General features: G+C 37.6%; 2 protein-coding genes across 4 annotated transcripts in view; one reads left to right on the top strand and one right to left on the bottom strand.

The window, feature by feature from the left end:
* TRIM24 (tripartite motif containing 24) overlaps window positions 1–8,877 on the top strand; it is an 89,407-nt gene extending 80,530 nt beyond the window's left edge. For all 3 annotated transcript variants that reach the window (XM_081146474.1, XM_081146473.1, XM_081146475.1), the window contains exons 15-19: window positions 546–874; window positions 1,650–1,782; window positions 2,782–2,856; window positions 4,252–4,401; window positions 5,214–8,877. In XM_081146474.1, coding sequence (XP_081002600.1) covers window positions 546–874; window positions 1,650–1,782; window positions 2,782–2,856; window positions 4,252–4,401; window positions 5,214–5,423 — 897 coding nt within the window. In that variant the 3' untranslated portion in view covers window positions 5,424–8,877. The remainder of the gene's footprint in view (window positions 1–545; window positions 875–1,649; window positions 1,783–2,781; window positions 2,857–4,251; window positions 4,402–5,213) is intronic.
* The window catches only part of SVOPL (SVOP like), a gene marked incomplete at both ends in the record, with an annotated part of 56,195 nt that continues 40,474 nt past the window's right edge, over window positions 7,250–22,970 (bottom strand). Inside the window, 2 exons of the mRNA XM_081146476.1 lie at window positions 7,250–7,353; window positions 20,317–20,434. Of these exons, the coding sequence (XP_081002602.1) occupies window positions 7,250–7,353; window positions 20,317–20,434 (222 nt within the window). The remainder of the gene's footprint in view (window positions 7,354–20,316; window positions 20,435–22,970) is intronic.

Genomic DNA, 22,970 nt, shown 5'->3' with positions numbered 1-22,970 from the left:
CAGAAAATGTTTTGATAGCATTGAGAAATGTAACACTGTTAGAGATGGTGAGAATGACTTGATGATTTAAAATTTCCACCATCCTAGGCTCCAACATAAAATTTTGATTTATCTTAAAATTATTAATAGCTCTATGAATGATAAAAAAACAATCTACAGTAGGTGTGTTTTGTGTCTAGGTATAATTTGAATTACCAGGTCTAATAAAATGTACTTACAATTCATATGGTTGACTTCTGCACTACCCACCTATTCTCCCATTTCTATAACCATCAGCAAATTCATACAATTTTCCTTTATTATCCACACCCCCTTACTGCTGATGTTCTGTTTTGATGACATTTTCCAGTAGAGGTCCATGTCTTTACCATTAGAGACTCTAATACAGTTAGCAGTAATTACATTCTGTTCTCATGCATATTCACAGACTCCTTTGAAGTTACCAGGTGCCCATGAGAGAGCAGCCTTTGGTCTAAAATTGCAGTAGTGCTAATAAAGAATGTCAGTTTTAAAAATACATATACTCTTACCTCCTTCCATTGCAGACCAACTATCCAAGAAGCATACTTACCTCCCTGCTCTTAAATAGTAGTCAGAGCTCTGCTCCTGAGGAGTCTGTGCTAAGGTCAGATGCCCCTGATAGCACAGGAGATCAACCTGGACTTCACCAGGAAAATTCCTCAAATGGAAAGTCTGAGTGGCTGGATGCCTCCCAGAAGTCGCCCCTTCATGTTGGAGAGACAAGGAAAGAGGATGACCCCAATGAGGACTGGTGTGCAGTTTGTCAGAACGGAGGGGAACTCCTGTGCTGTGAGAAGTGTCCTAAAGTATTCCATCTTTCTTGTCATGTACCCACATTGGCAAATTTTCCAAGGTAAGACAGTACTTGCTTCCCTTTCCCACATTCTGTCACTATCAGTAATAACAGCAGTAAACTTTTGACAGTTATTATAACGTAAAGCCTTTGTAAAAACTTAAATGAAAGTCCACTTGGCACAAATGCATACTTCAAAACCTACACCATAGGGTTTCCTTCCCATACCCTGCCTCTAACTCCTTGTGCTCCTCTCAAAAACCTAGTCTGTTATGAAAAGGGGAAAGAAACCAAAACTTTAAATTATTACAAGGGGTTGCCACAAAGAACAGTGGTCCTTATGCACAACTGCCACAACTGCATCTTATTTGCAAGCACTGACATTTATAAATATCTCAAGTAAATTCTCACAGTCTCTTTGAGATGATGATGATAAGCATCGAGTAAATTTTTAAAAGGCTATGCTATTGAAAATTTAATTTCAAACAAAGTTGCAAGAATAGTACCAAAAGCGTTTCTTTTTCTTGAATCATTTGGGGCAAAAATACCAGTTATGCATCACATTAGCCATAGACTAATTGAGTATGTTTATTTAAGTGTTTGTTTTGTGTATGTATTTCTTACATCCTTGGCTAGACTAGTATTTACCACTTAGGCCCTTCCATTGTTCTCTCAGCATGGTGCCATGTGCATAGTAGTTATACAGTAAATCGTCAGTGATTAAAATTCATGCCAAATAAATAATTCTGTATCATAGATGGCATGGAGGAGGTAGGAGAGAGATATGAAGAGAGAAATGATGCATTAGGAACTGAAATACTTTATCCCCCAACAGTGGAGAGTGGATTTGTACTTTCTGCCGAGACTTATCTAAACCAGAAGTTGAATATGATTGTGATGCTCCCAGTCACAACTCAGAAAAAAAGAAAACCGAAGGCCTTGGTAAATTAGCACCAATAGATAAAAGGGTAAGTTTTTGAGCATTTCCAACCTAGACTGTTACATAGTTATGTTTTGTTTTATTTTGTCTTTTGTTTAGATGCATTATTGTAATGCATGTGTGCTTTTCATATCAACTTCTTTTTTCCTTAGTATTTATTTCCACAAGAGTATAGGAATCTTAAATAATATATTTAAAGACTGACTTTTTACTTTAAAAAAAATAAAATCATAGATACTATGTATACATTTTCCAGAAGTTTAAAATACTGTACTTGAACAAGGTAGACTGTGTGTCCTTTATGTGGCCTGGACTCTTAAATTTTGTCTGCCTTTAGTAAATTTCTGTTTTGTTTTATTTCTACTACAGATAGGTTTTCTTCCTCAGAATTTGTTGAGAGATGAGTTTTTCTATTTACTTTTCCTAGAAATAACTTCATTCTTTCACCCAGTGGTTCTAGGTTTATACCTTAAAGCGAGCTAAAATATTTAACTGTATTTAACATTTAAACCTACTAAATCAACACTTCTGTATTACTGAAGAAGCTTCTTTGCTCAATTATTAAGTGGAACAAAGAGTATGAAAGTTGCAAGAGGGGCCCAAACACCCAGTACCAGTACTACAGTGTTTACTGGGGTAAACCCATAAGCAGAGAAGTAGCAGAGCCCATGATAGCACCATCTGCCTTCAGGGAGGGTGCCTTAGGACTACATACCAGGGAAGGGTTCTACCGTTGGATCTCTTCCTTTATTGACTGCTAATAATTCAGTACACAAATTGGAGAGAGAAGTGGAAATTTATTTTTAAAGAGCTTCATATGGGTTTCTGGTGATAATGCTTTTCTTTTGTTCCTCTAATTACAAGGATGGTTCTCATATCACATATGAAAAACTGTCAGTACAGTTCAGTAAATGATTGGGAAGGAGATCAAAACTCCAAGTATCGATACTTTTCTTGTATTCATCTGACATTGTTATAAAAAATAAACTGCGACTTCATTTTATTCTATTTTCTATTTTTTGTTTAGAAGTGTGAACGCCTACTTTTATTTCTTTATTGCCATGAAATGAGCCTGGCTTTTCAAGACCCAGTTCCTCTAACTGTAAGTATTAATGTCATTTTGTGCATTTTTACACAGTAGAATGATTTTTCTGAAACTTGATTTATGAGAATCTATACCATTTTTCAGTAGTTAGTTTCATATATCTGATCTAGTCTTAAAGCTTATTCATACATACTGAAAGCTTTGATCTTAAGTACATTTTAATGTTGACATAATCAGCCCAGAACTTTTATTCATTTCTCATACATTCTTACATTTCATCTCATGTATATTACCTACTGTTCTCTGTAATAATTTCCATTAGTTGCCTCTCTCTCAGGAGATTTAGGCATATCTCTTAAACTGTTGGGGGAAAAACTTTCCATTTGAGATAAAGACCCCCAAAATTCTCTGTACATGTTTTGATTTATAAGTCCAGACTTCAGATATTAAGTAGACTTTAACAATAGAGGAAGGTGTGTGTGTGCACGTGCACATGCGTGTTAACCATTGACTTCAAAAAGGTTCATATTGAAAGTTGATAAGACTTTAATGCAGAGTGCTAAAAGTACTACTCAAAATATGTTCTTCTATTCTCTGATGTCCAAAATTCCTTTAAAAATTTAATATTTTACAGTTTGATAAATTTTAAAAATTTAATGCAAGACTAGAAAAGAAAACTAGTTTAGTAAATAGATTCATCTCAAACAATGAACTTCTCTCTTGAGAACAGGGCTTGAGAAGTTGAGATAGGAAAGGAAAATAAATACTTTCAGGGGAAGGACCTTTTGTGCCTAAAAGAGGCAGGGCAAAAAAAGTGAAAGAAAAGAGGGTTGTAACCAGTAAAAACTCTATGCACTTAAAAATTTAACCTAGAACTTACTTCTTATTATCTTGGCTTACAGTTACATTTGGTATTAATAGCAGCAGCAGCAGCAGAATAGCCCCCTTTTCTTAATATATATCATCTCCGTGTTTACAAAAAACTGTGAAGGTGGTAGGCTTGTTCCTATTTGATATATGAGGTTCATTGAGGTAAGTAACTTACCCAGGAGTATGCTACTGAGTAGCAGAGCTGGGATTCAAACCCCATTCAAGCACCATTTGCTGTAACATGTGCAGCAAGAACATGTCATATCCTACTAGGAGTAATACTTTTTCTAGTCATTGCTTTTTGTTTAATAATGAAGAAAGAAAACAGAAGGTTTAGGAGGCAAATGTGATTTTTTTTTTTTTTTTTTTAATTAAAACTCATTGGTGAAAATTTTTGAAAAAAGTGGCACGAAACATTTTTCAACGTGTGGAAGGCTGTGAGCACTTGTAGATGTTGCTGCATAGGTTTCTTTAGCAATGACAAATAGTACAATCTGAATTTTATGCTACTACTTGTAGAATTTATTTAGGGACAGGTAGAATTTAGTTATTTGCATTATAGTATCTCATTTATTTTGAAAGGTGCCTGATTATTACAAAATAATTAAAAATCCAATGGACTTGTCGACTATCAAGAAAAGACTACAAGAAGATTATTTCATGTATACAAAGCCTGAAGATTTTGTAGCTGATTTTAGATTGATCTTTCAAAACTGTGCTGAATTCAATGAGGTGAGATGAGGGTAGGGGGTGTAGGGAAGACTGATAGCAATATTGAAAGCGATGTTCAACCAAACACCTTAACAGCAAGTGAGATTAAGGGTATCTATTTATGCTAGCATAAATTTCCAAAAGTTCGAGTCTCTCAGAGAAGGACTTTATCCACAGTTATATTCCAAGGTTTTTTATTATGTGGTGAGTGGAAGTGCAAATTAGAGCTGATAACTGAAAACAGTTTAGAAAATATTTTTATCTTACCTAGAAGCATTATTTGTCATTCTCGTCTTTATTTCTTGGAATATAGCACTTCCATACTTTAATCTTTTCCTTTGATCTTGAAATATTAAGGATGTGGTCTAAGTAGCTCTAATTTAAAATTTTTCTCATCTGTCAATTTATCTAAATATCTGTCACACTTTTAGTCCTTTGTTCATGGTTCTTTCTATGTATTGGTTACTCATTCCAGAGTTCCACATTTCATTTGTTCCAAAAATACCTGTTATATATACTGTGATTATGGTATCTTTTTTGTTTCTCTTTGGTAATCCAGTCCTGCCACTGCCACTGCCACACCCTTATAGAATAATCCAGATGAGTCCAAGCCTTTTGTTTACCTTTATGGACCTTCTCTATACTTTGTTTAGCCTCAGACTATTACTTATTTTATGTCAGTGACATTGTATAAACATTTTTCCAAAACAATCCACTGGTACTCCTAACTTCAATTTAAAAGGGAACAAAAATGTGAAAAATTTACTACTTTCATTGTTTGTCTAAATGTTGGTGTCTATTTTTTAATTCATATTTTTATTTTTACCCAACAGCCTGATTCAGAAGTAGCCAGTGCTGGTATAAAACTTGAAAGCTATTTTGAAGAACTTCTAAAGAACCTTTATCCAGAAAAACAGTTTCCTAAACTTGAATTCAGGAATGAGTCAGAAGATAATAAATTTAGTGATGACTCAGATGATGACTTTGTACAGCCCCGGAAGAAACGCCTCAAAAGCATAGAGGAACGCCAGTTGCTTAAATAAGCAGCACCATCGTCGTGTGGTAGCTGGTTTTTATTAGATTTGTTTTCAAAAATTATTTTGTGAATAATTTAACATCATTACAAAGAAGAGTTTGTCACCACTCTGATCTATAAGTTTTTGATGTTTCCTGGACTTTGATTTTCTTAACCCATTTCTTTTAACCTTCTGATTAAGAAAGTAAGAAAAAAAGAAAGGGAAAGAGGGAGGAAGGAATGAGAAAGAAAAGAAGCCTCAACAACAAAACAGACATTGTCCCCACTTTCTGGATTTCAGAACTAATCTGGAGCGGTAGCTACTGTAGAGAGGAGATAGGCTGTATGAATTCTAAGTTGGAATTTTAATGTGATTTGTATGTGTGCATTAATCCATTTTTAGAAAATACCACTACCCACTAATTATGGCCCAACCATGAATTAGGTGGGATGTCCTTAAGAACAGTACATACTTTAGAACAGTTGGGCCATAATTAATGAACATGGATAGTAATAAGAGTTCTATCCTAGGATGCTTACTGGTGCAACGAAAAAGTAGATTAGATACTGTTACGAAGGCACCTAATAGTATGTCATGTAAGATGGCAACTGTATTAAAGAAAAAGCAGGAAAACAAATATTTGATTTTTATTTTTGTTCTGTTCTTGTCTGTAGAGATGTTTGATATAGCAGATTTTCAAGGCCATTTTTCATACATTTCTTAATCGAACTTCCTCCACTGAGGAAGTGAACACATTTGGTTTTGCTGTGTGTCCATGTGTGGTTTTGTTCGTTTTAACTGTGCAGGTGATTCTTTTATAACAAGACTCATTGTTTGCCGTATGGCTTTTGTTGGAACACCCAAAATATGAAATACAGCTGTATGCCGTATTTGATGTAAGGATTTTTAAAAATATACTCTATTGAGCATTAAATGGAAGTTCCCCTGAAAGGGACTAGTTCTTGTCGTTTTCATCTGTCTTTATAATTTGGAATGAAAATGTATTGTGGAATTTGGGAGCAGTTGGATGGAATTATAGTGAAAATTTAATTTTTTCTGAAGCATTTGTTTCCTATTTTTAAGAGTAAGATCCTCAAATTGAATATTTGATCTCAATTCTGAATTTCATTTATATTCTTCTGATAGAGATACAAAAGACATCTTCTGAAGGCAAGCATATTCTTAATGGGCCAGACCTAGCTAGTTTAACTGACATTCATGTATTCCTTATTATTCAGTGTCAAAGAGGGAAACTAGATTAAGATAGGAGAAAATTGCTGTGCAGCTTGCTAATCTAACTTTTGACAAAATATTTAAACATGAGTTATTTTTAGTTTGCCAAGGTAAGCCTTTATTTATAAAACACTAATCGGCTGAAGAAATTTTTCTTTAGGCTGATAGAATAAAAATATGGCTGACTTGAAAAACTGTTACTCTTTGGATGGTATCGTCTTCCATGAATTAAACCTAAAGGACTTGATTTTATCCACATAGCATTACTTCTTAAAGGACAATTTGAAAACATTCTGTGGCTAATTCATTGGGTTTTCAGATATTGCTAAAGATAAAATATGAGAAAATAACTTACTAGCAATAGTGTCTCACTTTCTATATAGATTTAGGCCTTGTCAGTGTAAATTATGTATTAATGGTTAAAAAGTCTTAATCACTTTTTCAAATTTGAGTTCAGGGTAATTGTGGTGGTGGTATTGTTTTGAATATGCATTTGACATTCTCCAAAGACTGAACAAATTTTGATAATAGTGCATATACTATTTAATTGTCTTATTTTGCACCAGCATTTATAGCACACCAGCTGTTGAACTTTTAGCAATCAGTTTAATGTTGGTATCTTAGAATACTGTTCTTTTGACAGTTTGTTCTTCCATATTTATCTCCTGAGTTAAAACAGGGCAACACAGATACATTTTGAGAAGGATCAAAAAGGGAAGTAGCACTAAAGAGAAAATATATATAATTTTCTAAAGGCATCCAAGCCAGAATGTCTAAGTAACATACCCAAAACTTTCACTGATAATATTCAGTTCCATGTTAATCTTTTAAGACAGTATTTGAAAGTGTTTTTCTCTCCAAATAGCCTTCAGTGAAAGTCTTTATGATTCAAGTCCTGTGACCCTATTTTCAAGCACACCTATATGCTCAGGTGGATCCCAGCTAAGTAGTTCTTAAACTCTAATAGACAGCTAGATGATCCTAACTATATATACCCCATGCTCATTTAGAGAACATCCTCCCAAAAGTTTAGTGCAATTCAAGAAACCCTGACCTAACATTAAAACACTCCAGTGTTTTCTCTGATCCATAACTCCAGGAGATTTCCCTCTGGATTTGGAACCAAGAGCCCAGTGTCATAGCTGCAAGACCCCCAATACTGGATGTGATCACATGATCACACCTTTGGCGGAGCTTATGAACAAGTAGAGTATATGTGAGCTAGGATCTACTCAATTCCAACTCATCAAAAATTTTCTCAGGTGCCACGCATCTGATCTTACCAGCAATAAGGAAACCCAAGTACATAGTGACTTATATGGCTATGGCAGACGTATAAATGGATTGAGACATACCATATTAAATTCAAGCTGTGTTTGTATATCAGCATCTGGCAATGCAATCGTTTTGTCCTTTGAATTAACAGGCCCTGCCTTACCCTTTCTGAATGGAGAGGTAGGGAATTTGAAACAGCTAAGAGGAGGTGTCCTCTTCCCTTGGTAGTTTTAACTTTGTTTTCCAAGCTAAAGAGGAGACTCCACATTTTACTACAACATAGTAGTGTAGTTTTAACATAACTTAGGAATGTTTTCAGAAAGTTTCACTCCAGAGTCAAAAAGGTGAGTATACAGACCTTTACCCTATTTATGAATTTGCATTTCAAAGTCCTATGATGATGCAGTGCTTAAACTTTTAAATTTGCGTTTAGTGAAGAGACTAGTTATAACGGCAAAGAAAGAAGGGAACTCTGCTTTTGCTGAGCCCTGATCCACAAATAATGTGAATCCCAAAAATAGGTTGCTTCATATGAACGAAAAGTTCTTAAGTTATAATAAAGATGTACTAATTTTGTTTATATTTGTTATGAATGAGAGAAATCAAGTGATCTGATGAGCCATTAAAATTATGGACATGACCATGAGTTTAACTATCTAATTTCTTATTGAAATAGAGCACCTCCTTTTAATCATGTACATATTTTTGAAGTATTTTATAACCTCATGTAAATTAATAGCTGATGTCTTTTTACAAACACATCACCCCTTCATTTTGGGTGTGAATTGACTGAGTCATAATTCACATGCTGGTGGCTCATGTTCCTGAGTGAGAATAATGCTAGCCAATCAGATCACAGATTTCTGTCTCCATGAAGGTTTGTTTATTGTGAAGGACATCTGAGAAATAGTCCTTGTTTGTTTAATTTTAGGAGGCTAACTGGTGCTTTGATTTTAATAAAAATTAGCTTTGATGGAGTTTTACTGTGAATATTTTACCTCAACAAGGATTTTTTAATGAAAAACTTATTCAGTAGAATTTAAACCAGTTTGAGTCTGCCTTCAGTACTCTTTGTGCGTTCCTCTATGAAAATGATACATGTAGGGACAAGCTACTAGTCCATAAATAATAGGAAACTTTTAAAAAATTCTAACGCATGTATTTTACCACATACAGGAAGGAAGGGAGTGATAAATACCTTCAAATGCTGATTCCCACTTTCTCCCCCAAAAAAGGAACCCAAACTCCTGACAGTAAGAGAACAAAAGATGACATAAAAAAGTTTATCCATATGAACCCTGTTGGAGGAGGAGGAGGTTATAGAGAGATTGGCGGCTTTTACAAGTCACTTTGAAAATTGGCCTGTTAATTTTATCTTAAAGGTTAGAAAGTTTTTACTCTCAGAAATAACTATTTTCAAAACTCACTATTGGATATTTACAGATCTGACTTTGATGGAGATGGGAACAGCCTTCTATTTGATTCTTTCATGAGTTGTTTTTTGTTGTTTTTCTAAAATATATTTTTATTGATTTCAGAGAGAGGAAGGGAGAGAGAGAGAAACATCAGTGATGAGAGAGAGTCATTGATCAGCTGCCTCCTGCAAGATCCCCAGGGGTGGGGATTGAGCCCACCACCCAGGAATTTGCCCTGACCAGGAATCAAACCTCGATCTCCTGGATCATAGATGGATGCTCAACCTCTGAGCCATGCTGGCTGGGCTTAAATGAATTTTTAAATAGAGTAAGTAAGCCCTAATTTGAGTCCTAAAAATCCTCTTGGAAGTTATAAGTTAAACATTTAGCAAAATTTTATCTTTCTCACATTTTTAAATGTGGTATAGAAGAAAGGCTATTTTGAAGTTGTCGATGAAAGAATGTCCAAATTTGTAGAAAACTGTATAAGAATTTATTTGAGCCAAGATTTGAGGACATGCCCTAAGGCATGTTCTCAACAGATTGAGAAAATGCTCTGGAGGATGGCAGTTTTGCAGCTTATTTTATACATTTAGAGTCAAAGGAGAAAATGTAAAGAAGATTGCATGGAATCTATTGGTGGTAGATTTAAAAGGGAGGAGAAAGCAAAATGTGGAAATGCCTAGGACTGGATAAAAAAGAAAATGGAGAGATATGTGCTTCCTTTACATTGCTGGTACAGGATGGTTAATAATTAACATTTTCAGCACATAGAGATGGTATGTGGAGAACAGGATACAGTGAAGTGTTACATGGTCTCCAGAATGGGCTTTCGAGGGGTCTGGAAAAGAAAATTACTCCGACATTTCAAAGGTATGTTATCCTAGATGCATAAGAGCAATGGACAGGGTTCACTTAAGGTAAGTGATTGGCTTTTGCTAAGGAAGCTGTAAGCCTGGGACATGACTACCTGCCATAACCTTCCCAGCTAGGAATTTATGATCAGGCCATCCTGTGTGGTTACTGTCTGTCACTAGGTCTTCTAGGCCTGCCAAGTAGTCCCTAAGCTTATGGGGTCTACTATGTAGCCCTTTTTTGTTCACAAAGTCCTCTGCCATGTATCAGGATACTTGTGCATGTGAATCCTTTGCCCATGTTCTCTAATACCTTTAACCCAAGTGAGCCAGAAAATTCAGTCAGGAATTTTTCCATTGCAAATGACCGAATCCCAGTTTTGATTGTTTTAGGGGAGGGGATAAAATATATGGATCAACCAAGTTAAACACTTTCACACTTGGAATGGGAGTATATTGCCCTGAGAAGTGGCATGTCCCCAAAGAAAATAAATGCTCTTAAAACAAAAGAGGAGTGATGGCAAGACAGACAGGAGCGGCAGCTCAGTGGGCCACCAGGGGCCACACTTTGACAATGATGCTTGTTCTCTAATCTGATTGTATTAGGGATTTACTAATGATGGTATATGTTAAGAAAGATCAACATACAAAAAGTCCAAAATTAAAGATTTTGGAATTCATATTACAGAAGGAATTTTTGCCATTATAAACTATGCTCTAAAGAGAGTTACAGAAATTCCCCTGTATGTAAAATTATTTGATTCAGACAGATTCAGCCTTTACTATATTACATAAAACAAAATATGCTTGTACAGAGATTCCAGTTATGTCATTATTGTTTCCAGTACTTCAACAAGTACTGTCTTTAATTTTTTTCATAGGCTGTGAAACCAATCTAAAAGCGTTCTTCCAGGTAAGTGACATGAAATTTGTTGACTTTCTACTAATGACTAACGGTAGAAATATAAGCAAAACACACGCATTTATCAGGGATTTCTCAAATTTAGTGTTCAATTAAATTTATGTTATTAGAGTTTGCTGGACACTAATTTAGTGTCTTCTAGGAATCCTGGGTGCTAGACAGTGCTGGACATCACAAAGTTCCTTAAGCCTGGATACCCCCACAGCAATTGAGAGTTCCTGAAATTTGGGAATGTGCTTGAGTACCAGGTTTGTCATTGGTTGACTGGTTTTAATTATAAATTGCTGCTGTCAGCTTTGGAATTTTTTAAATTATCCTCATTTTCAGTTACAGTTGACATATAGCATTATGTTAGTTACAGGTGTACAACTTAGAGATCAAACATTTATGTACCTTATGAAGTGATCCCTCCCAATAAGTCTGGTACCCACCTGACACCATACATAGTTGTTACAATATTATTGACTATATTCCTTATACTGTACTTTACATCCCTGTGACTGTTTTTATAACTGGCAATTTGTATTTCTTAATCCCTTTACCTTTTTGACTCATCCCACCAGCACTCTATCTGGTACCCATAATTTGTTCTCTGTATCTATGAGTTTGTTTTGTTTGTTCATTTAGTTTAATTTTTTGGGTTCCACATACAAGTGAAATCATATGGTATTTATCTTTTCTCTGTATTACTCATTTCACTTAGCATAACACCCTCTAGGTCCATCATGTTGCAAATGGTAAGATCTCATTCTTTTTATGGCTGAATAGTGTTCCATTTTATATATGTACCACATCTTCTTTATCTAACCATCTTATCAGTAGACACTTAGATTGCTTACATATCCTGTTATAAATAATGCTGCAATGAACATAGGGATACATATATCTTTTTAAATTAGTATTTTAGATTTCTTTGGGTAAATACCCAGAAGTAGGATTGCTGGGTGATACGGTTCTATTTTTAACTTTTTGAGGAACCTCCATACTGTTTTCCACGGTGGCTGCACCAATTTGCAACCCCACCAGCAGTGTAAGAGGGTCCCTTTTCTCCACATCCTCACCAACACTTGATTTATTGATAGCCATTCTGATAGGTGTGAGGTGATACCTTACTATGGTTTAAATTTGCATTTCTCTGATTAGTGACATTGAGCATTTTTTCATATGTCTCTTGGTTATTTGTCATTTTTAGAGAAATGGCCTCTTAGGTCCTCTGCCCATTTTTAATTGTTTGGGGGTTTTGGTATAAGTTCCTTACATATTTTAGATATTAACCCCTTATCAGATGTATCATTGGCAAATACCTTCTTCCATTCAATTGGTTGTCTTTTCGTTTTCTCTTGCCTGGGGAGTCTTTCTCAAAAAAATACTAAGAGTACCCACCCCAGCAGGGTGGCTCAATTGGTTGGAGCCGATACATCTCCTGGTCTTAGTTGAGTGGCCTTACGTAGTAGGTGTCCTGCAGGTGCAACCTCCCTAGTCACCCGAGCTGAGACTCCAGGTGCACCCCTGTGTGGGCTCTTCACACCCTTCTGTTTTAGTTGAGCCTTGGTAGCTATTGGTGTTGCCATGGGAGGGATTTACCCCCAGGCCAGTCAGCTGAGAGGATGGGCTCAAACTACGGCAGAGGAGCATCCCTCCCAGCTCTGAATTGCCCCTGCATGTGTTCCTGACCTGCCTGTTCTGTGACCTTGTTTCTCCTACCAGTCTTGTCGTGGTTGCTGCTTTATATTCTTAGTTGTAGGACTTCAGTGGTTCTCAATGACTTCAGATGGCTCTATGATTTAATTGTAGTTTTGATGTCATGGGAAGAGGCCAGCACAGCATTTACCACTACCTCCATCTTGACCAGAATCAGCTTTGGGATTCTCAGTTGTGATTTGTGGTGGGTTGTCTAGCTGACCTTACAGGTATGGCCAATACTTTGCCTTAAAATTTTCTAATAACTACACTAACATGGGTCTGCAATCTTAAAAATGATTAAATAAGACAATTTAGGTGATAAAAACAAACTTTATTTAAACAGTCTAAGTTGCCAAGGGTCCAGAGAACTGCAGCCTGGGGCAGATGGGAAGCTTTTACAGGATAAATAAGCAATGAGGAAGGAAGCTGGAGGCCTAGAGCTGCCTTGCCATTCTGGGCTGGGCTTGCTGGTTATAGTGCAGTTCTGGTCAAGCAGAGAATTTCCAGGGACACAAAAGTTTTGGTCTGTTGATGTGGCACCCCAGGCAAGAGGGACTCTTTCTTGGGCCTAGAAATTTATCTCAACAGCCCCCACTCCATTTTGGCCATCCTCTTGACCACTCAAGAAGTTTTTGTATTTTTTTTAAATGTCTTGGTGTGACCCTGTTATTGCCTCATTAGGTCTCAGTGTAATATTCAGAGGAAACGGTGTCAGGCTAGTATTCTTGGAACTGGTTATGTTCTTCAGTTCTCTTGTGTAGTTCCAGTTAGAGAGAGATGGTCTGTTGGCTGGCCAGTAGCTGCCCACATTATTTAAAACTTCTGAGAGAACACAGTGTATTTGGTAGAATTATTAATGCCCATGGCTTGGAAAGTGTTCTTGAGCCAGGGTTCCCATGTCCTGAACCAACTAGAATCGAGTGAAGAAATGATCCCAAAGAGGATACTTCTCTAAACCAGTTATCCTGTTTGTGTATTTTGTGTAATTGTCTACTTTTCCAGAAATATTTATTCCGCAAGCTTGTTCTAGAGAAACTGAGGCATTGGAAATCAGAGTAGTGTGTGTTGGAGGCTGGATTACCCTCTGTAATGAATGACCTGAGATATGTGAACAGTGGCATTATCTTGCTAGGGTAGGGGAAGGCAGAAGGTTGATAGAATTCTAATACCTTTATCATGTGAAAATTAGGGAGAGGATGGTCAGAGGGAGTGGAGAAGTCATTCTTGAGCCTAAGTCTTGGGAAGAAGCAACCTACCTCGATGCTGGCTACTTCTCTTCATATTGTTTGATTTTGAGGCCTCTATTGTTACATAGTACCAGAAGTCAGGTGGAGCCTTTCTCAGTTATGAAATACAGTGGTACCTCGGTTTTCAAACACACCTCGGAAGTCGAACCTGCCTCGCGGCTTCTGCTGAGGGCAAGATCCTGAGGCCTAGCTGTCGTCAGCTGTTGATCCCTTGGTTTTCGAAAGTTTCAGAACTCGAACGGTCTTCCAGAACAGATCCCATTCAAAAACCAAGGTACCACTGTACGCACCTAAGGTTTGGCAGTGGTCAAGAGTACTTGGTAGGGTCTTTTCCATAAATCTTACTTTTGCCAGTGGATCAGAGTAAAGCAATAACTGTAAATCACAGTAATGGAATTGACAAGGAAATGAGGTTATTTCTTTGACATAGGACATTTTAAGATAACATTATACCAGGATATACCAGGTTTTTAGGAATTTTATGCATTGCAGGAGCCATTTAACATATACCCATACAAATATAACCTAAGAAGGTTAAATAAACATCACTTCTTATTTGACCATGTTTCCTATGTAATTTAACATATCAAATAAGCTTCATTGGTTTAACATTTCTCTTTTTACAGTTGACTCTTGAACATGGGTTTGAACTGTGAGTCCACTTATACAGATTTTTTTTCAATAAATACTGTAAATGTATTTTCCTTATGAGTTTTTTAAAATAATGTAAGCTAGAGAAAAGAATGTTAAGAATATAGTATATAATACATATAACATACAAAATATGTTTTAATCAACTGTTAATCGGTAAGGCTTCTGTCAATAGTAGACTATTAATAGTTAAGCTTGGGGGAAGTCAAAATTTACAGATTTTCAACTGCATGCTGGAGGGGGAAAAATGGATTAACACCCCTAATCCCCCTGTGCTGTTCAAGAGTCAGCTGTATAAGGGGCGAGAATAAATCATTTTGGCATTTGTCCAAACATTTCAAGTTAGTTCGAGGTCAAAAAGACTTTACAATTTGATTTGGGGGAATTTTGTTAAAAATATCCATTTAAGCAAAGTGACTTTGAAGTAAATACAGAAAGTCAAATAGTTGTTACAAAAAACATTTTAGCTCTCAAAAGTTCTGATAAAGACAACATGAAGCACAGTGAGTTAATTTTGGTAAGATAAAACCTTTGCTTTCCAGGCAGATTACTTAAAAGCTAGAGAAAAATCTCTATTTGCAATTTCTTATTAAGACCATACCAATAATATAAGGAAATTCTGTCCTTTTTAACAAAGCAAAAACATTCTAATTTTTGTACCAGTGTGCTTTTTAAAAATTTTTTTTCTCTTTTTTGATTTTACTTTGCACCAGTGTACTTTTGATATTAAAATTAATTTTTTTAAAACTTGAATCCATTCCAATCTTAGCCAGCTTGATCACATAGAAAATTCCTTTCCCATAAACATCATACAACTTTTAAAAAATATATCCATTCAGGTTTTATCTCCTGTTTTGTTTCTCTACCAGGCACTGTGGAGATCTGGAGAGCTGACTTTGGTAAGAATTCTCACCAGATTCTGCTCATTTTCCCAGCATTCCATTTGCAGGCTCCGTAGTGAGTAAAGTAGAGGTTGTAGCTCTGATATCAACCAGAATTTAGCAAGGTTTTTGTTTCAATTTCCCCTTGGCTGTTTAACGGATTCACATCAGTTTTGGGGGAGCCCATCTGGGGGCCCTCCTTTGAGCGTTGAAGTTGGTATGGGATGGATTTCACAGAACCTTCAAGGACACTTTTCCAGTGTCCCAGTTGATTACAAATGACATGCCATTTTTAGGGGCAGTGTTTTGATGATGGCTTTGGGGCTGGCAGGTCCACTAACTTGGTGGACTTCTGTTCATGGTCTTCAGAGTGGAAAGACGATTCCAATAGACTATAGCTATAGCAGACTGAGTACTCAGGCAGAGGAGGGTAGGAGGAGTCACATCGGTCTTTGTGTAGGTACTTCTTGTGTCTTTAATTTTTCATTTAGCCTTTTGCAATGAATCTTTCAATGAAGCAGTTTTGGAATTTTGAATACTTTGGGGGGTGTTCTGCATACCAATTAAAATAGGCATTCCATTCTGATTGTTGATTTGGAAACCCCTTACTTTCATGTGCACTTCTTACGTGAATGATCTTTAACTGTAACATTCGCCATAATGGCCATTGTGATTTTAGGTTGTTGCAATAAGAGTTTGACAGTTTTGTAGATATATAGTTCTGAGACATAAAATAAGCGGGTATGCCAGAAAGTGGAACACGCAATTCTTTAACACTTTGAGGATACCACCCTAGCCTGTTTGAGTGGACTGAAGGGTCCCAGGTTTGATTCCTGCCAAGGACACCTACCCCGGTTGCAGGCACATGCAGAAGACAGCCAATTGATGTATCTCTCCCTTCTGATCTCTGAGAAGCCGTGGAAAAATTATCCTCAGGTGAGGATTTCAAAAAAAACCTGAGGATCCCATTTCTTTATCTAAGCTGGGCTGGGGCTTGCGTGGTATTTTACATGTACCTTGTTGCATGGAATTTCACTTGAGATTGGCAGGTGAACTAATTTCAATCTAATCTGTTCCATGACCAACTTATCCTAGCACAGAAGGCTTAAATTTAGGTGGCGAGTGCTCTAACCTCTTAGAAGTTTTTGACCTGTGCCCACCAATTTTTCAGCTTTGGCTTCTGAGATTCCTATTAGCAATAGATTTATTTTTCCATTCCCAAGAAGATTTCTTTAAGTGGCAGACACCCTAATGGCTTTTAATTGTCTGGTTTATGCCTACTTTGCTTTAACCAACAGCACAACAAAATCTAATTTCTTAACGTAGTTCATTCTGTGGACTTCCCTCTAGGCTTTATGAGTTTCCTAAAAGCTACCACTTCCTGCAGACTCCCAATAGAACTGTCCTGGAACCTTTCTGGGAACGATATATATATTTTTAAATAGTGTTTAGATTGGAGAGCTACACACAAGGGAGTGGAGCTCAAATCCAAGAGGGACTTACCAACAGCCCTCGGCTTTGACAAGAGGAACAGTGAACTCAGGGCTCAGCGCACCCCTCGCCTGTGTGTCGTCCTGTCTCACGGGCCATTAGTAGTCAGCTTCCATCCTTGTCACCAAAAACTGTTTAAAGTGATCAAAGAGGACAATTCAGGTGATCCAAACAAACTTTAACACTTGCGGGCGGCAGAAGGCGGGAAGCTTTTAAAGGGTAAAGTATCAGGGACAAAGTCAGTGTGGAGCCGAGTTGGCCTGGGGTTTGGGGTTTGGCTGGCCAGTTCCAGTACACTTCTGGGCAAGGCATCCCTAGGACCCAAAAGTTACTCAAGTTTGAGTTGCTGATGTGGCACCCTAGGCAGGAGCGGCCTTCATCTCGGGCCTAGAAATTTATTTCACCAAAATTCAGCCTATGGGTCCTGCTTTTACACAGCCTCAGAGCTAACAACGTCTTTTACATTTTTAAAGGCTTGTGGAGGGGAAAAGCAACAGAAGATATGTAGCTCACCAAGCCTAAAATATTAACTGTCTGGCCCCTTACAGAAGAGGCTTCCTTGCTGAAAGCCATGTGTGCCTGTGGCTCAAATAGGAACGATTTGCACCCCGTGGAAGCGGGGGAATAAACCCTCTCGTGTGGGGTTTTCTAGTGCAGGGCCACCAGTATGGCTGCAGAATGGGGGCGAGCCACGCCTGGGGTCCCCAGTTTCCGAGGTCTCCGCAACAAGTCTGAACAGGAATAAAAGACTAAGTATGCATGTAAAAACCTTAGGCGTTTCCACAGACAGTACAGGATGTGGTAAGCTTGCGCTCATTTGTTTTATCACATAGGAATCTGATTCCCCTGTAAACTAATGGAATTAGAGTAGAAACAGAATGTGTGGGGGAAATTGTTTATATACAAGACTCATACTCATTTAAGCATGTTGTTTTATGAATAAGCAATTTTCATTAATAAACTATGGAGGCCACAGTTTTAATATGCTCATTTATATTGTAAATTTGATGACTATTTGAAGGCTTTTATGATACCGTCCCAAGTTCTTGTCTTAGCTACAAAATTTCTAACTTTTGCTGTAGACCTCATGGGAGTATATATGTGTTTTGTCTGAGAATTATTCACCTAAAGGTTGAGACTTGAGTATATTTCATACAAGTTCTATGTATATTGGCCCTCAGGAAGAAAGCAATATGCAGTTAACCCACCTTATTCTCGTGTGCCTTATTTTTAAAAACTAATCAGTTTCTTAATTACCAAGTAGCAGAAATAAAACCAGGTTTTTAAAAATGTACCACTGTTCTTTGTGAAGACAAAATGTGTTTTTCTTCTTTGGTAGACATAGGTTTTCGCGTCTTCATTTAATTTGCTGGAAAAGTAAGTTATTTAATAGATCAATACATTTAGTAAAAAGTCTCTCCATTTATACTCAGCTGTCTGGCACTAGAAACTAGTAATAAAGGCGCTTTAATAAACTTATAAAGAATTTATCTTTGTGTACCTGACAACAATGCAATGCTTGCTGTTTAATTCAGTTATTCTAGTGCAATGCAGGCATCATTCAGGGAAAAAATCATGTTATAAATATCCATTTTCAGGAGTTTATTTTTTAGTTTACCAGGCTCATCAAAATAATTCTGAAGAAGAATTACTACTATTAACCAGGTTGGTTCATCCAGTCAAATTGTTGGGGGTTAAATTTTGGCGGCATGTTTTAAACATTACTAGTTTTATTGTGAGTCACTAGACAGTTTCATATGTTAAGTGTTCACGAGACTGCAAGATACACGCACCTTTTAAGATTTTTCCAAAGACATAGCCACTCAGTGGCTCTATGTGCCCAATTGTATTTATTGAACATACATGTTAAAGTTGTAAGGAGGATATATTTAAAAGGCTTATAAACAGACATAAAATGATGCCACCACAATGCTAAAATCAAGTCCCAGTCAACAGAAGAGGGAGTGTTCTTTTCAAGTGGATATGGCTTTAATTGGAAATTCATACAGCACATTAGATGGTGAGCCTGGTTTCCTTTTATATGTAGTGTTACTACTTAAGTCTGGAAAATTAGATAAGATTTAGCATCACTTAATTTTGCAATCTGTTTTAAATTCCAGTCCTACTATTGGCTTGTTCCTTTATACAAGTTACTCAGCTTGCCTTAGTTTCCTCATTTGTGTGAAGGATGCAATAATCCCTTTACATAAGATGAAAAGGTATCATATGAATCATGGAATTTAGTCTCTGGCTTCAGGCATCAATAAATGGGTTACCTTTCTAGGTATGGAACCTAAGCACAGCCTTAAATTTGTAATTACGTGACAGGTTATCTAATCTGTGGTTAAAATACATACCTTAAAGATAAGCCAGGGATTTAAAAAATGGAGTAGGATATTTTAGACCTAAGGAAAAGAAATCTAGTGGTATGGGGTTTTTTTCCTTTACTCAAAAGTGCCTGCCTTATATCTATTCAGACAACAAAACGCACCCGTGCCAGCGCCAATACTAACGCGGATCTGTGTGTCCTGTGAATAGGACGGGAGGGAGGGCAAGTCACATTCAGCCAGAGAAGCATCCTGAGAGCAGCAGCGCGGGATCAACGCCAGCTGCTCTCCCCACCCCGCCAAGGCGCGCACGTGGACAGGACACCCTGCGTTCCAGCCACAAGCTCTGTGTTCAAGGCAGGAAGCGTCAGTGCTGGCACCTATGCTGTGAGGAGAGGCCCCGTTTTCTACACCTTTGCCCGCGGGAGCAGACCTTGCACTTTGCGAAATCCAGTAAGCAGCCAGTGTCTACTGACCCGTGGGTGTGCTCAGCGGGGCACAGCTGAAGCGTTGACGCTTAGCACGGGTGGCCGATACTAGGGGAAAGGGAGCTGGACCAGTGCGCAAACACCGGTCATTGTCAAGGCAACAAGCAGCTCCTGCTCCTCTGGCCACCTTTAGTTCTGCGGCAATGCTTACACCCAGGTGGGAAAGCGGGAAGGGGAGAATGCCGAGGCTGCAGCAGCTGTCATTCACCCTGGGCCCTGGATCAAGCTGTAACCGCTACGGGAAGCAGAGGTCTGAAGTGGACCATCAGTTACTTGAACTTCAGTGCTTCTCAAGGTTACATGGGGGAAATGGATACCCAGTTTTTCTCTTGGACACGCTAAACAAATATCTGTCAGCACAGGAATATCATCTTGTCTGCTTAAAAGGATTTCCATCTCTTAAGTTCATGTTCTTTGTTCCAAAGGTGGTGGTTCCAAAGATCCCTGCATCACTTACCTGTAGGGCGCGACCTTTCGTCTCAATGGGGAGAGTAAATGCAGAAACGGCACATAGGACACAGACCGATGAGAAGAGGCACAGGGCCCCCAGCAGTGAGGTGCTCATCAGAACCTGCAAGTCAAAGGAGGACTTGATTTATTGTGCCCTAGGCACTTCTAAACTGATCCTCACATCAAAGGGGAAAGAGGGACTCACCAGTGAAGCCTGAAAAAGTGTTTTGGAAGAAATACAATCTCAGGGTCTCTGAAAAGATCATGTGTCTTGTCCATTATGCTTCACTTCATGTGTGACAAAACTATCTGGTGACTTTTTCCCACAGTCAGAATGGATTTCTGCCACTCTAGACACATCCTTTGGCCCGGATCCTCTCACCCTAGTAGTGGCGAGTTCAGACAGGCCATCTCCATGTCAGTTTCTGCAGGACTGTGCCCAAAGTTAGCAAAAAGCCAAGCACCTGGTACTTGTCAACTCATCTTACAAAAATGAACTAATTAAGGAATCTAGTTATAGAATATTGCAATTTGGAGAGGCCTAGAAACTCTTGTCTAGTTCAACCTCCTAACTTTACAGATGAGCTTAGCGTCCGAGCTCAGTGGCTACTTGTCCAAAGTCGCACGCAGACTCCTGACAGCGCCATTACCGCCCCCAAGTTCCCGTAAGACAGTTTGAGAGCCCATCCTTTACACAAGGCCTGCTGCCTTCCAGTGACTCATTCCATTTGGCATGCCCATAATAATAGCCTCGTTAACTATTTTGTAGTTGGCCTAGCAAATAACAGGTACCATTTTTTACTTTATTTCCCAAAACAGGAGTCATAAATATTGTGTATGTGAATCCATTTATAAGACTGGGAAGCTAGCCTCAAAAAAGGGCAAGTGTGCAGAAACCAAGAGACCAGGCAGCCTGAATCATGAGCACACCATGCCAGAGTTAGGCTTGTGTCTAAATTCTGCCATTGCTGCCCCTTTTACTTTTGAACATCAAAATTCTCACCACCAAAAAAATGAATTTTAAACTGTCCCCACCTCTGGGACCCTGGGTGGGTTGAGTTTAGCTCAAACTGCTCAACCAGCTAGGAGAGCAACTGCTTTGTCGTCGGCTTCCCTAGAGGGGTACAGGGCTCTGCTTCCTAGCCGGACTTGAGCACTCTAGCGGATGTTACTGGATATTCTTACAATAAATTTTAAGTTAACCCAAGTCAATTTCTATTGTTTGCAAGTGAGTAATATCTGATTATAAAAATCGTCTGGGAAGTTTGTTAAAATGCTGGTCTCAGGCCCTACTCTAGATTAACTATCAAAATGAAAGATCTGATAATCTCTACTTCTAAAAATCAGCCCAGACCAAGGACTGTAAGAACATTACCTAATAAGTTTCAGTCCAACAAGACAATCCTAAAAGTTTATACACCAAACAAAAGAGCCTTAAAATGCATTCAGTAAAAACAAAGAAATAGATAAATCCACATACAGTCGGGAGATTTCAGTGCCCTTCTCTCAGCAATTGATAGAACTAGATACAAAATAAGCCAAGTTTTTTTAAAAAGCTATTCAACACCATCAGCATCCAGAATCTAATTGACATACAACACATTGCCCAAGAACAGCAGAATATATATTCTTTTCTAGCCCGTGGAGCATTCACCAAACAGACCATATTCTGGGCCATAAAATGAACCTCAAAAGATTTTAAAGGATTAAAATTATAGAATGGGTTCAAGCTATAAATAACAAAGATAACAGCAAAATCTCAAAGCTTTTAAACTGTGTCAAGGGAGTCTCAAAAATTAAAATATATAGAATGTTATGAAAATACAATAAGTTTGTGAGACACAGCTAATGATAAAAATAGGAATAAATGGATTAGACATGAAAATTATAACTATTAAGGGACATGAAGAATTGAGTATTTCTTAGATGGAAAAATACATTTTTATTATATAACATAATTCTCACCAAAGTAATCTGTAATTAATTCTAATGGATTTCAAAATCCCACTAGGATTTTTAAAAAATCAATTTTGGGGAAGAATTGTTTCTATCTAAAGTTAATTTGAAAGAATTAACAAAAAGTCAGGAAACCTGAAAACATGCGTGAGGGTGGGAGAGTCTGAGGGAGGTTATTAGCCTAAGAGGCGTTAAACTTTCAGTCATTAGCAGTGTCACTGGTGCCAAAATAGATACAAGTATCTATGGAAATTTGGTTTATTATAATAGGGGCGTAGTAAATCAGTTGAGAGGAGCCAAACAGCAGGATGATTCGTGGCCTGGGAACAACCATCTGGGCATTGTTCTGTTGCTTTTTAAAGCTGGGTCCTAACCTCAGGCCTTGAGCATAAATTGACTTTCAGTGTTTTAGAAATATGGATAAACAAGTGGTGAAGGCCATTAAACATGACACAAAACATTAACTCAAGTGAAAATAATTGATAAATTCACTACAAAAATATTTTAAATTTAGTGTGCCAGTAAAATCAAAAAGCAAACCACAATATCTGTATTATAGTAATAACTGGCTAATTGCAAATCACGTAAATAATTTACAAAAAAATACAAATGGGTAATAAAAGGTGCATAGCCTTACTAAAAATGAACAAATTACAGATTAAGATGATATAATGTATTTTGCACCATATCAAAAGAGGTTT

This window comes from Miniopterus schreibersii (assembly GCF_964146895.1).
Source record: "Miniopterus schreibersii genome assembly, chromosome: 9".
NCBI lineage: Eukaryota > Metazoa > Chordata > Mammalia > Chiroptera > Miniopteridae > Miniopterus > Miniopterus schreibersii.
Note: the sequence above shows the minus strand (reverse complement) of the source record. Positions and strands in the feature narration are given on the sequence as shown.